General features: G+C 43.1%; 1 protein-coding gene across 3 annotated transcripts in view; it reads right to left on the bottom strand.

Moving 5' to 3' along the window:
- LOC121567558 (A-kinase anchor protein SPHKAP-like) overlaps positions 1-13,463 on the bottom strand; it is a 186,129-nt gene that overhangs the window by 23,711 nt on the left and 148,955 nt on the right. For all 3 annotated transcript variants that reach the window (XM_045217761.1, XM_041877700.2, XM_045217767.1), the window contains one exon: positions 2,038-2,148. In XM_045217761.1, coding sequence (XP_045073696.1) covers positions 2,038-2,148 — 111 coding nt within the window. The remainder of the gene's footprint in view (positions 1-2,037; positions 2,149-13,463) is intronic.

Here is a 13,463-nt window from a genome sequence, read left to right as displayed (position 1 = left end):
CTTCCCTGTTTCAGTCTGTTTTCTTCCATTTGGTGCCTAATGAACACAACCCACGTGTCATCTCGCAGTAAGACAGATCCTCGGCTGCAGATGGCATGTTTAGTCTACTCTTCCTCACTGGGGCTTTTTTATGATGCCTGTATGGGACACATAGCTGAAGTGTACGCTCCCTCCCTCTGAAGTGTTTAAACCTAAAGATGAATGGATGACTCTGAGAGCTGTGAGTTTCAAAACAAGAAGAGGTGTGTGTGTGTGTGTGTGTGTGTGTGTGTGTGTGTGTGTGTGTGTGTGTGTGTGTGTGTGTGTGTGTGTGTGTGTGTGTGTGTGTGTGTGGTAGTGTGTAGAGAGAGAGTGAAACTGAGAATAGTTTTGATGTTGATGGAATAGGATGAGGTAAATAATAGTGATAGTCTCTCGTGACAGATTATTAGTGAATGCAATATTTGGTTCTGGGGTCCGAGATGAACAATGATATAGATCTCATCTCTACAAGTGTTTAGAATAGGATCGGAAACATAACTCCGTAACTTCACTGTAACTAGCAGAGCAGAACTAAAGGTGCAGAAGACTTCGGTTCCAAATTGCTTACCCTCCGTCAATGTGGTCAGGGGTCTGATGAAATTCACTGTAACTATCGCAGCTAGGTAACACCTCACTGTGAGTTCAGTTCATGCATTAAAACAGGAGAGAGTGATCAAATGTGACAAGACCTAGATTTTGTGAGGAGTGAAAAGAGAGAACTTACAAGCTTTTATCTTATCACTTTGAGCTCCTGAGTGCATAGTCCCTTTTCCTCCCTGAGCCTTCCACACACACACACATTCCTGTCTCTATTCAGGAATATATGTCACTGTAATTGTCACATCCTCAACCAGTTTGTGTGGCCATATTGTCTCCATCAAATGAAATGAGTGGATAATAAAGATATCAATGTCACCAACTTAGCACTGTGTGTCCAAGACAATTTCCCTTCAGGGACAATAAACTTGATCCTATCTTAAACACGACCTCTGACCTTAACTTAAATACCTCTGCTGCCGCTGAGTGTGTAATCAATGACAATCACATTGTGACAATCACATTGATAAAAGTGATCATATTAGATGATTCCATAAATGTAAACAAAAACCGTATCCCATCAAGCTTATTAAATCTGCATTCCAAACACTCACTTGCACAGACCCTGTTTACTCCTGGCCCAGGGTCTGTAATTAACTAAGCTGATATGGCCACAGGCCTATTACTGTGATAATCCTGGTAAACAGAAGAGGGTGTGGGGGGAATCAACAAACACACAAGCACACCCACAAGCACACACTCACACACACACACACACACACACACACACACACCCCTACCCCCTGCTCCTCATCCACTCTACCACTGTGACTGTCTGCTGGGGACCCACTCTCAGTCACAGTCACAGTCACAGTCTCATCAGTGAGTCTTCTTTTACATTTGATTGATTAGTTGTGTAACCCGGGAAGAGTTGAATTGTGAATTGAGAGGCTGAACAATTTGTCACAGAGGAGAGAGGTGAAACACACACACACACACACACACACACACACACACACACACACACACACACACACTGAGAGAGAGGCGATGCTACAGGAAGATGGCAGGCATCTCTTCCTGCTCACATAAAACACCCCAGGGATTGATAGGATCTGGACAAATTGTGTAAAAACAGCACTGTCTCATTTGCACACACAATGGGAAGATTACAAATCTTTTTAATCGATTCAGAGCTCGGAATGAGACTGAGGGAAAGGACAGGTGGACGGAGTGATACCTTTGTTTTCTAGTAAGAACACCAGCCCTTACCAGTCGAGTCCCAAGGGGACAATTCCTGTGCTATAAATTGCCATCGATTTGGTGGCAGTCAGATAGGTACAAATTAAAGAATTTAATAGGATTTTATAGGATTTTAAAATCATCCTGATGTGCCAGGTAGCCTGTTTAGCATTTGTTTAAACTGTGAACACTGGGCATGCACAAAAGCACACACGAACACACACACATACTACTCACCATATTGCATCTCCCCTCAGCATCATCCTCCAGGAGGCCCAGCCTGCACAGAGCCTTCTCATTCTTCAGCCAGTACTCTGACGAGTCCAGCACACTGCTACTGCACAGCACCTGGAAGACACAGATAACACACACTCTTACACACAGACACATGACTGAACTCCTTATCAGAATGTATAATATAGGAAAGTACATACAAATTCACACAGACACACACACGCTCTCTCAAGCACACAAACACACAAGTCCCCCATTCACCTTCAGCTGACAATCTTAGTGTTTACCCTCTGGCTATAAAGATCTCTACAGGCCCTTTGTTCAAGGGGTGCTCTGTGGGACCTTGCTCTGTAAGAGGGATCAATAGTCTGTCAGTTAGCCTATTTACTCTCCACATATTTACTGTGTTTTTACGTTTCCCCCGCGGGCTGTTTCAATGGACCCTATGGGTTAAGTGTCAAGTCCTGTTGACCTGCGACTTTCAATGACACTCAAGAGTCAAGATTTCCTTTGTCAGAGGGACACATACAGTGGGGGGAAAAAGTATTTAGTCAGCCACCAATTGTGCAAGTTCTCCCACTTAAAAAGATGAGAGAGGCCTGTAATTTTCGTCATAGGTACACGTCAACTATGACAGACAAATTGAGGAAAAAAAATCCAGAAAATCACATTGTAGGATTTTTAATGAATTTATTTGCAAATTATGGTGGAAAATAAGTATTTGGTCACCTACAAACAAGCAAGAATTCTGGCTCTCACAGACCTGTAACTTCTTCTTTAAGAGGCTCCTCTGTCCTCCACTCATTACCTGTATTAATGGCACCTGTTTGAACGTGTTATCAGTATAAAAGACACCTGTCCACAACCTCAAACAGTCACACTCCAAACTCCACTATGGCCAAGACCAAAGAGCTGTCAAAGGACACCAGAAACAAAATTGTAGACCTGCACCAGGCTGGGAAGACTGAATCTGCAATAGGTAAGCAGCTTGGTTTGAAGAAATCAACTGTGGGAGCAATTATTAGGAAATGGAAGACATACAACACCACTGATAATCTCCCTCGATCTGGGGCTCCACGCAAGATCTCACCCCGTGGGGTCAAAATGATCACATGAACGGTGAGCAAAAATCCCAGAACCACACGGGGGGACCTAGTGAATGACCTGCAGAGAGCTGGGACCAAAGTAACAAAGCCTACCATCAGTAACACACTACGCCGCCAGGGACTCAAATCCTGCAGTGCCAAACGTGTCCCCCTGCTTAAGCCAGTACATGTCCAGGCCCGTCTGAAGTTTACTAGAGTGCATTTGGATGATCCAGAAGAGGATTGGGAGAATGTTATATGGTTCGATGAAACCAAAATAGAAATTTTTTGTAAAAACTCAACTCGTCGTGTTTGGAGGACAAAGAATGCTGAGTTGCAGCCAAAGAACACCATACCTACTGTGAAGCATGGGGGTGCAAACATCATGCTTTGGGGCTGTTTTTCTGCAAAGGGACTAGGACGACTGATCCGTGTAAAGGAAAGAATAAATGGGGCCATGTATCGTGAGATTTTGAGTGAAAACCTCCTTCCATCAGCAAGGGCATTGAAGATGAAACGTCGCTGGGTCTTTCAGCATGACAATGATCCCAAACTCACCGCCCGGGCAACGAAGGAGTGGCTTCTGTAATACCTTGCTAAAACCAAGTATAGAGTTTATTTGTTATAATTCATTGGTATTAGATTTAAAAGGTGATCGAATAGCTCCTGATTTGTAATGTCATTAATGCATTTCTTTTGAAGCAATGTTTAAAAAAAAATGTACAAGTAAATAGGTTGGTTTATTTTTAAGTTTAAATTTCCCACGTATCTTGTTAAAGTTTTGACCAATGAGGTAACTTGTTAAGTTGTGGCCAATGGGAGAGTGGACTGGTTGCTGGGGAGGAAAGAGAGGGAAAAGTTGAGAGGAGAAAGAGGAGAGACGTTAGTGGCGTTGGGGAAGAAAAAAACGACCCAAGGAACGATAAAGATAAAACAAAACTATACCTACAGAGTTTGTTTTAAAGGGAAATCCTGATTTTATTTCTATAAGAAAGTGTGTATTAGTTCGTTAAGAAAGACCTAGTAGAGACTGAAGCTGCCGTCACATTGTGGAGACACTCGACATTCTAGAGGTTAGCCTAGCATCGTGCAAGACTTGGAGAGAATTGCTTGTGACAACCAACGAGTTCGGGTTTCCAACGGATGTCTGTTGCTGCTACGGATTACTGGCTGCATTGATAGCTGTGTTCGCTGTGGATCTTGTGAGGACACCTGCACGGAACTACTATTTTTTCGCTGAGGCATTATCTACAAGTAGTGAGTAACTACAAATGTGTGGTGGACTTCAGGACTTTATGTATGTCGTCATTTTTTTATGAGCTCCAACGCGCACCCAGGGTTTAAGCAAGCTTGCAAATAATTTGGACATGGGTTGTGGGAAAATCATTGGGGTTTATAATTTGTATTTCTTTTGATGTGATATATTGAACATTTGATTAATATAGATATTGAACCTTATGTCTGTTGTATTGGTGGAGTCATTTACTGTTTCAGTTTCATTTAATGCATGGGAAAGCATATCCTTATACCAATAACCAAGTCTATAATCATTCTATCTGAAGTTAATACCCTATTTGTCATTCACCCTAGCAAGTTTACAATAGGGATTCTTATTGGAGATGTCCTTCTCACCTAATATCCCATGCTGTTCAGATATTCTAAATAAGGTAATATCTTGAGAGTCAAATTCGAGCCTGGTGAGAGGGTTACATTTTTGGGGGGCTCGTCCGGGATCTTGGTTATTGTTGATGGGATATTTTTGACTCCCCATTTGACAATTTTGAATTGAAATTTTGGATTTTCTTCTGACATTGCTGTATAGGCATAAACCTACAACATGCATGTTGAAGAGATTGTTACCTGGTGTAGAGAGAAACAGCTAGCTACTAATCGTGCAGTTGTCCTTAGCAGTGTTACAGATGATGTGTCTGATGAGGTTCTGCTGGAAACGCTGACTTATGTTAAGGCTTTTGGTAAAATTAGACTGCATGGTCGTTGTTCTTATTCAGCTGGTAACAAGCAGTATGTTTTGGTAGAGATATCAAACAACCTTAACGAAATAGCTGTGCCAAGTGTTGTTGGGATACCTGGAGAGTTGGGTCCCTGGCCTGTACATGTAGTTTCACAAGTCACATCTCCAGTTGAGAGAGAGGGTGAAGATTTCCAGGCAAAGCTATTATCCTTTCTGAGATATGAAGGGAAGACTGTGGCTGATGTTAAAGGCCTGGTAAGTCCCTCTGGTGCTGACCTCAACGCTGAACTGGTTACTGCCATAAGTTCACTGGTAGAAAAATGCAACAATGTGCCATCTGAGACTCAGAGTTACCGTAAGCTACGTATGTTCTCAGGTGTGAAGCCCACTCCTAGTGGAGAGGAAGAGTATGACGCATGGGCTGAGCAAACCACCCATTTTCTAGAGGAATGGCAGTGCACCGACAATGTGAAAAAACAGAGAATAATAGAAAGTCTTAAAGGGCCTGCTGCTGACATTGTGAGGTTCTTTAGGACCGGAAACCCCCATGCTGCACCTGATCTCATGGTAAGGTTCAGAAACACATTCCAGAGTGAAGGAGAGAAGCTTTCAGCTTACCTGTTGAGACTTGACAAATTGCTGCACACTGTATATCGAAAAGGAGGCATTGAGCTGTCAGAGATGAATCGCACACGCATTGGCCAAGTAGTGAGAGGTGCATCCTCACATGACATGGTTGCGCTTCGTATTCGCATGACCTATAAGCTGCGTGATCCACCAACCTTTACTGAGCTGCTGCAGGAAGTAAGGGAGGAGGAGGACATGATTCAAGACAGGAACACAACGAAGAGTGTTGTGAAGTCATCAGCTGTTGCTCCTGTTGCTACAGTTTGTGAAGAAGCTAATACTGAGATAGAAGTGCTGAGAAAAGAGCTAAAAGGTTTGAAAATTGAAATGACACGTCTCATGTCTGCTAACGTCACAGCAGCTCACTCTGACACACAAAGGTCAGATGTTGCATTTAAAAGCAAAAAGAAAAGGGTAAATCCATCACAAGAACAGACACAGGCCGACAGAAACCCTGGAGTGTTCTGTTATAGATGTGGAGAAGATGGCCATTTCAAGAGAAACTGTGAAGGTGAAGAGAACTTGAGGAAAGTCAACACACGCCTGATCAAACAAAAACGGTCTATGGGAAACTACAGAGGGACCCAGTAAAGGAGCGGCCTGACGTCCCGGTGAAGACACGTTCCACAAAGTGCCACAAGTATGAAGACATGAAAGACATGCTACCTACAGGTTTAGTTGGCCCAAGTTCTGTCGTTTCTGTACAGATTGAAGGTGTTTATACTAAAGCTTTACTAGATAGTGGTTCTCAGATTACTCTACTTTACAGATCCTTTTATGACAAGTACCTGACGCATTTGCCATTGATTCCTATAGGAAACTTAGAGATATGGGGCCTTAGCTCTGAGCAGTATCCATATGATGGCTATTTGTCGCTCAAGCTTGAGTTCTCGGGATCGGTTGTGGGCGTAGCAGAGACCATTGAAGCACTTGTGTTGGTATGTCCAGATCCGGCCATGAAAGGTGACGTGTCTATTCTGGTCGGCACAAATACGTCTGTAGTGAAGAGACTTATGACTGCTTGCAGAGAAAAGGAAGGTGAAGGTTTCCTTAGCACACTACAAGTTCATCCTGCTATCAAGGAGGCATATGAGAGGATGAGAGAAAGCTCAACTGATGATGATGAGAAGAAAGGAACGGTCTGGTTTGCACAGACAAAACCTGTCACCCTGCCACCTGGTGGGCAGGCGAGAGTTACTGGAATTCCAAAGTTTCCTGGGATACCTTCTACTCAAACCCTTCTGGTAGAGAGGCCTGAAGAACCCCGGTTCCCTGAAGAACTACTAGTGAGGCCTGAAATCCAGACGGTTGCAGTTGTGTCGTCTAGAAGAATCACCCTTACTGTCAGGAATGTCTCGACAAAGGAGATCACTCTGAAACGAGGTATGCCTATTGCTCATCTGTTTCCTGTAGATATTGCTCCTGGGTTTCCATTGAAACGAGAGCAGGATTCATCTGAGAAGTTGACGTCTTCTTCATTCAACTTTGGAGATTCTCCAGTGCCTGAGGGATGGAAGAAGAGGTTATGTGAAAAGATGATGGAACGGAAAGAAGTGTTCTCAACACATGAGTTTGATGTGGGTTGTTCAAAGAGTACTCATCACACCATCAGAGTTACTGAAGACAAACCGTTTAGGGAGAGATCTCGCCGCTTGGCTCCAGCTGATGTTGAAGATGTAAGGAAGCATCTAAATAACTTGAAAAGTTCTGGGATCATATCTGAGTCGAGAAGCCCCTATGCATCTCCTATTGTGGTGGTGAGGAAAAAGAATGGCACCATACGCATGTGTGTTGATTACAGGACCCTCAACAAGCGCACTGTTCCCCGACCAGTACACAGTCCCACGTGTGGAGGATGCTCTGACATGTTTGAGTGGGAGCAAATGGTTCAGTGTGTTAGATCTCCGAAGCGGATACTATCAAATCCCAATGGGTGACACAGATAAAGAGAAGACTGCATTTATCTGTCCAGTTGGATTTTACCAATTTGAGAGGATGCCACAGGGTGTGTCCGGAGCACCTGCAACATTTCAACGTGTCATGGAACAGACAGTTGGAGACATGAATCTACTCGAAGTTCTTGTTTACCTTGACGACTTAATCGTGTTTGGAAGGACGCTGGAAGAACACGAGCAGAGGTTGCTCAAGGTGTTGGACCGCTTGAAAAGTGAAGGCCTAAAACTGTCCCTTGACAAGTGTCAGTTTTGCCGCACATCTGTCAACTATGTTGGACATATCATATCCCAGAATGGAGTGGCCACAGACCCATCAAAAATTGAAGCTGTCACCACGTGGCCAAGGCCTGAAACTGTGACTGCTCTGCGTTCTTTCCTAGGATTCTGTGGATATTACAGGAGATTTGTGAAAGACTACTCTAAAGTGAGTTACCCCTTGAATCAGCTCTTATGTGGATATCTTCCCGCAGGCAAGAAAGGGAGAAAGCCCAAGGAAGAGGTGAAAGCCTACTTCAACAACTCAGAACCATTTGGATCAAGGTGGAATGAGAAGTGTGAATTGGCATTCGAGACATTGAAGGAAAGCCTCACAAAAGCTCCTGTGTTAGCTTTTGCTGATCCTCAGTTACCATACGTTCTACATGTAGATGCTAGCCGCGAAGGGTTAGGTGGAGTACTGTACCAAGACCAAGGTGAGGGTCTGCGTCCTGTGGCATTTGTGAGTCGAAGCCTGACCGCTTCTGAACGCAACTACCCAGCTCACAAGTTAGAGTTTCTTGCGTTGAAGTGGGCCGTGGTTGATAAACTACATGATTACCTGTATGGGGTCAAGTTCGAGGTTAGAACAGACAACAACCCATTGACATATGTCCTCACGTCCGCAAAACTGGATGCCACTGGTCATCGTTGGCTGGCTGCGTTGTCTACCTATGACTTTAGTCTCAAGTACAGGCCAGGCAGGCAGAACATAGATGCCGATGCTTTATCTCGCCGCCCTCATCAGCAATATGCAGTGGAACAAGATTGGAGAGACATTCCTGCATCCGGTGTTAGAGCCATGTGCCAGATGTCTAATGTTGTTAGAATAACTCCTGGATCATCTCATAGTAGAGTGATTGATCAGTTGGGAGCCTCTATGCATGCTGTGCCTCAAGCATACTGTAACCTGAGCATGCTGAAGTCTAACATGCCCAGATTGAGCACTATGGAACTTTCTGCATCGCAACAAGAAGATCCTTGCTTAGGAGAGATGTGGGTTGCTCTTAATAAACATGATATCACCAGGGTGACCAAGACAAAACATCCACTCATCTCTTTGCTCCTGAGAGAGTGGGAGAAGCTAAAGATGGAAGATGGAGTTATGTACAGGATCACACATCCGCCAAACAAGACTCGTCGTGCTCAGTTACTTCTTCCAGAGAAGTTCAGAACTATGGTTCTCACGTCGCTGCATGATGACTCAGGTCATTTAGGATTTGACAAGACATATGGACTTGTCAGAGACCGGTTCTACTGGCCACGCATGAAGATGGAAGTAGAAGAGTACTGTAAGTCCTGTGCTCGCTGTGTACAGAGGAAAACACTTCCAAAGATAGTTGCGCCGCTTGGTCATATGCAAAGTGATGGACCTATGGACCTTGTGTGTATGGATTTCCTGTCCATTGAGCCAGACTCCAGTAACACAGCGAATGTTCTTGTCATTACGGATCATTACACAAGATACGCTCAAGCTTTTCCTACGAAGGATCAGAAAGCATCCACGGTCGCCAAGGTATTGTGGGAGAGGTACTTCATCCATTATGGTCTGCCCAAGAGGATGCATAGTGATCAAGGTAGAGATTTTGAAAGTCGACTCATCCATGAGCTACTGAATATGCTTGGAGTGGAGAAGTCAAGGACAACACCATATCATCCTCAGGGAGATCCGCAACCCGAGAGATTCAACCGAACCTTGTTGAACATGCTTGGAACTCTTGATCCTACACGAAAGAACAAATGGAGTCAGTATGTTGGGCATCTAGTGCACTCGTATAACTGTAGTCGGAATGAAGCGACTGGCTATTCGCCATATTTTTTGATGTTTGGACGTGAAGCTAGATTGCCTGTTGATATTTGTTTTGGAGTCTCGAGTGATAGCTCTTCAGAGAGAACTTATCTCAAGTATGTATCTGATATGAAGAAACAGTTACAAGCTACTTACAAACTTGCTGAGAGCACTGCTGGAAAGCAAAACCAAGAAAACAAACAGCGATATGATAAGAAGATCCGCTACACGCAACTTATGCCTGGAGACAGAGTCCTCATACGGAATCTAGGACTGCAAGGAAAACATAAGCTGGCAGATCGCTGGGCCTCTACGCCATATGTGGTGGAAAGTCAGATGTCAAACTTACCTGTGTTTCGTTTGAAGCCTGAAATTGGAGATGGACCCATTAAGATTCTTCATCGAAACCACCTGCTACCACTGGGGCAGAAAGTGCGCATAGAACCTGTGGTTAACATAGAACCAACACCTGGTAGAAGGACCCTGCAAAGAAGGAGGAAGAGAAAGGGAAATGAAAAGTTGCCTGGAAACTGTACTCCTCAGAATGATGAGAAAGTTGAAGAGGTTGAGAATCCAGAAGATGAGAAGGATTTTGACTCAGAAGATGAAGACATCGGAGTATGGTATGAAGTGCCAAATACAAACTGTATAAGCCGAGAAGTGGAAGAGATGTCGGAACCATTTAGCTGGGACTTAGACATAGTTTGGAATCAAATGACAGGGGAACCTGAAAGAGCAGACCAAGTTCTGGAAGTAAAAGAGTCCAGTCAAGAAGCTGAGGTCGCAACTGGAGTTGAAGTAGATGATAATGAGGCATCTAACTCAGTTGAAGAGATTACAGAAGAGGAACGAGAAGTTCAGGGAGAAGTGGAAACTTCGGAGGAAATGGAAGGACCAGGGATAAGAAGATCTCAGAGAGTAAAGAAAGCACCTGGTTTACTTACCTATGATAAACCCGGAGTTCCAAGTATAGCCCCAGTTGTCAGATATTGTTCCACATTGTACAAGTGGATTGGATAAGGGAAACACAAATGTATCTCATTTTCAATTATCTAACAAGTTTGTCTCAGCTGTAGGTTGTAGTTAAGAGTTGACACATTTACTTGTCATTACATCTCACTTATGTTTACAAGTCATGAGGACATGCCTATTTTGGTGGGGGGAGAGTGTAATACCTTGCTAAAACCAAGTATAGAGTTTATTTGTTATAATTCATTGGTATTAGATTTAAAAGGTGATCGAATAGCTCCTGATTTGTAATGTCATTAATGCATTTCTTTTGAAGCAATGTTTAAAAAAAAATGTACAAGTAAATAGGTTGGTTTATTTTTAAGTTTAAATTTCCCACGTATCTTGTTAAAGTTTTGACCAATGAGGTAACTTGTTAAGTTGTGGCCAATGGGAGAGTGGACTGGTTGCTGGGGAGGAAAGAGAGGGAAAAGTTGAGAGGAGAAAGAGGAGAGACGTTAGTGGCGTTGGGGAAGAAAAAAACGACCCAAGGAAACGATAAAGATAAAACAAAACTATACCTACAGAGTTTGTTTTAAAGGGAAATCCTGATTTTATTTCTATAAGAAAGTGTGTATTAGTTCGTTAAGAAAGACCTAGTAGAGACTGAAGCTGCCGTCACATTGTGGAGACACTCGACATTCTAGAGGTTAGCCTAGCATCGTGCAAGACTTGGAGAGAATTGCTTGTGACGACCAACGAGTTCGGGTTTCCAACGGATGTCTGTTGCTGCTACGGATTACTGGCTGCATTGATAGCTGTGTTCGCTGTGGATCTTGTGAGGACACCTGCACGGAACTACTATTTTTTCGCTGAGGCATTATCTACAAGTAGTGAGTAACTACAAATGTGTGGTGGACTTCAGGACTTTATGTATGTCGTCATTTTTTTTATGAGCTCCAACGCGCACCCAGGGTTTAAGCAAGCTTGCAAATAATTTGGACATGGGTTGTGGGAAAATCATTGGGGTTTATAATTTGTATTTCTTTTGATGTGATATATTGAACATTTGATTAATATAGATATTGAACCTTATGTCTGTTGTATTGGTGGAGTCATTTACTGTTTCAGTTTCATTTAATGCATGGGAAAGCATATCCTTATACCAATAACCAAGTCTATAATCATTCTATCTGAAGTTAATACCCTATTTGTCATTCACCCTAGCAAGTTTACAATAGGGATTCTTATTGGAGATGTCCTTCTCACCTAATATCCCATGCTGTTCAGATATTCTAAATAAGGTAATATCTTGAGAGTCAAATTCGAGCCTGGTGAGAGGGTTACACTTCGTAAGAAGCATTTCAAGGTCCTGGAGTGGCCTAGCCAGTCTCCAGATCTCAACCCCATAGAAAATCTTTGGAGGGAGTTGAAAGTCTGTGTTGCCCAGCGACAGCCCCAAAACATCACTGCTCTAGAGGAGATCTGCATGGAGGAATGGGCCAAAATACCAGCAACAGTGTGTGAAAACCTTGTGAAGACTTACAGAAAACGTTTGACCTGTGTCATTGCCAACAAAGGTTATGTAACAAAGTATTGAGAAACTTTTGTTATTGACCAAATACTTATTTTCCACCATAATTTGCAAATAAATTCATTAAAAATCCTAAAATGTGATTTTCTGGATTTTTTTTCCTCATTTTGTCTGTCATAGTTGACGTGTACCTATGATGAAAATTACAGGCCTCTCTCATCTTTTTAATTGGGAGAACTTGCACAATTGGTGGCTGACTAAATACTTTTTTCCCCCACTGTATATACATATGAAGAGTTATTGATTATTGTAGTATTGGGTAAATGGTGCTGGTCGTTACTAAGACTTTGAAAGTCACTGGGATCCCTCAGGAGATACAACAAGATATTCTAATCATAATCCATAAGATAACTTTTCAAATGGAACCTTTCACATACATTTAGTCTGAAACTGCCATCCTAATTCATCAGTGATTGAATCATCTCTAACCAATCAGAGTATGAAAGCCAATGACATTAGGCCAGGCTGGCTCTGGCCCATCCCATCGGTTTCTGTGACCAATCAGAACGGTCCGAATGTGTTCGAATTCTATAAGGGTAAGGGGGATACCTAGTCAGTTGCACAACTGAATGCATTCAACCCAAATGTGTCTTCCGCATTTAACCCAACCCCCCTGAAAGCAGGGAGGAAAGCAAATCCAGAAAAATAAATGCTAGTGGGCATAGTGTTTGGCCAGAGTAATGTGGATGGGTAGGGGCTGCAAAACAATAGCGATGATGATAATTTCCATGGTGTATTTTTAGGCTGACGCCATCATGCCCCCTGTGCCCCTGTCCTGTGCTATCTCCCCCTGGTGTTGTCCATCTGCTCTGGGCCATGGCCAGGTAGAGGTGACTCACACTCAGGTGGCCTCATGGTCATGACATCACAATTTGGCAGAGCTTGGAGTGAGGGCAGGGTCGTGGTCATTAGGCCCAAACCGGGGAGGTGCTATTTCAACTTGTCCAAAAATAAATGCTTTATTTTTTCTTCCATTGCAAAACTTTTTTCTACGATGTGCACCAATGAACATAACTCAGCTTCATACAGGTGCTTGAGCAGGTGCTTGATATCATAGTAAATATTCACCAGCAAAAAAATTAAGACTGTGTAATAATGTTATTCTCCCACATGTATCTTAGTAAGCCAATATTTTGATTGTTAGGTCTTTGTCAAGTCAGGGGACCTTACCTACAGTTAGGGTTAAAATGTTGTCTTTATAAAT

Source organism: Coregonus clupeaformis, chromosome 6 (assembly GCF_020615455.1).
Source record: "Coregonus clupeaformis isolate EN_2021a chromosome 6, ASM2061545v1, whole genome shotgun sequence".
In the NCBI taxonomy this organism is placed as follows: domain Eukaryota; kingdom Metazoa; phylum Chordata; class Actinopteri; order Salmoniformes; family Salmonidae; genus Coregonus; species Coregonus clupeaformis.
The sequence above is the reverse complement of the archived record's forward strand: the minus strand, read 5'-3'. Positions and strand labels throughout refer to the sequence as shown.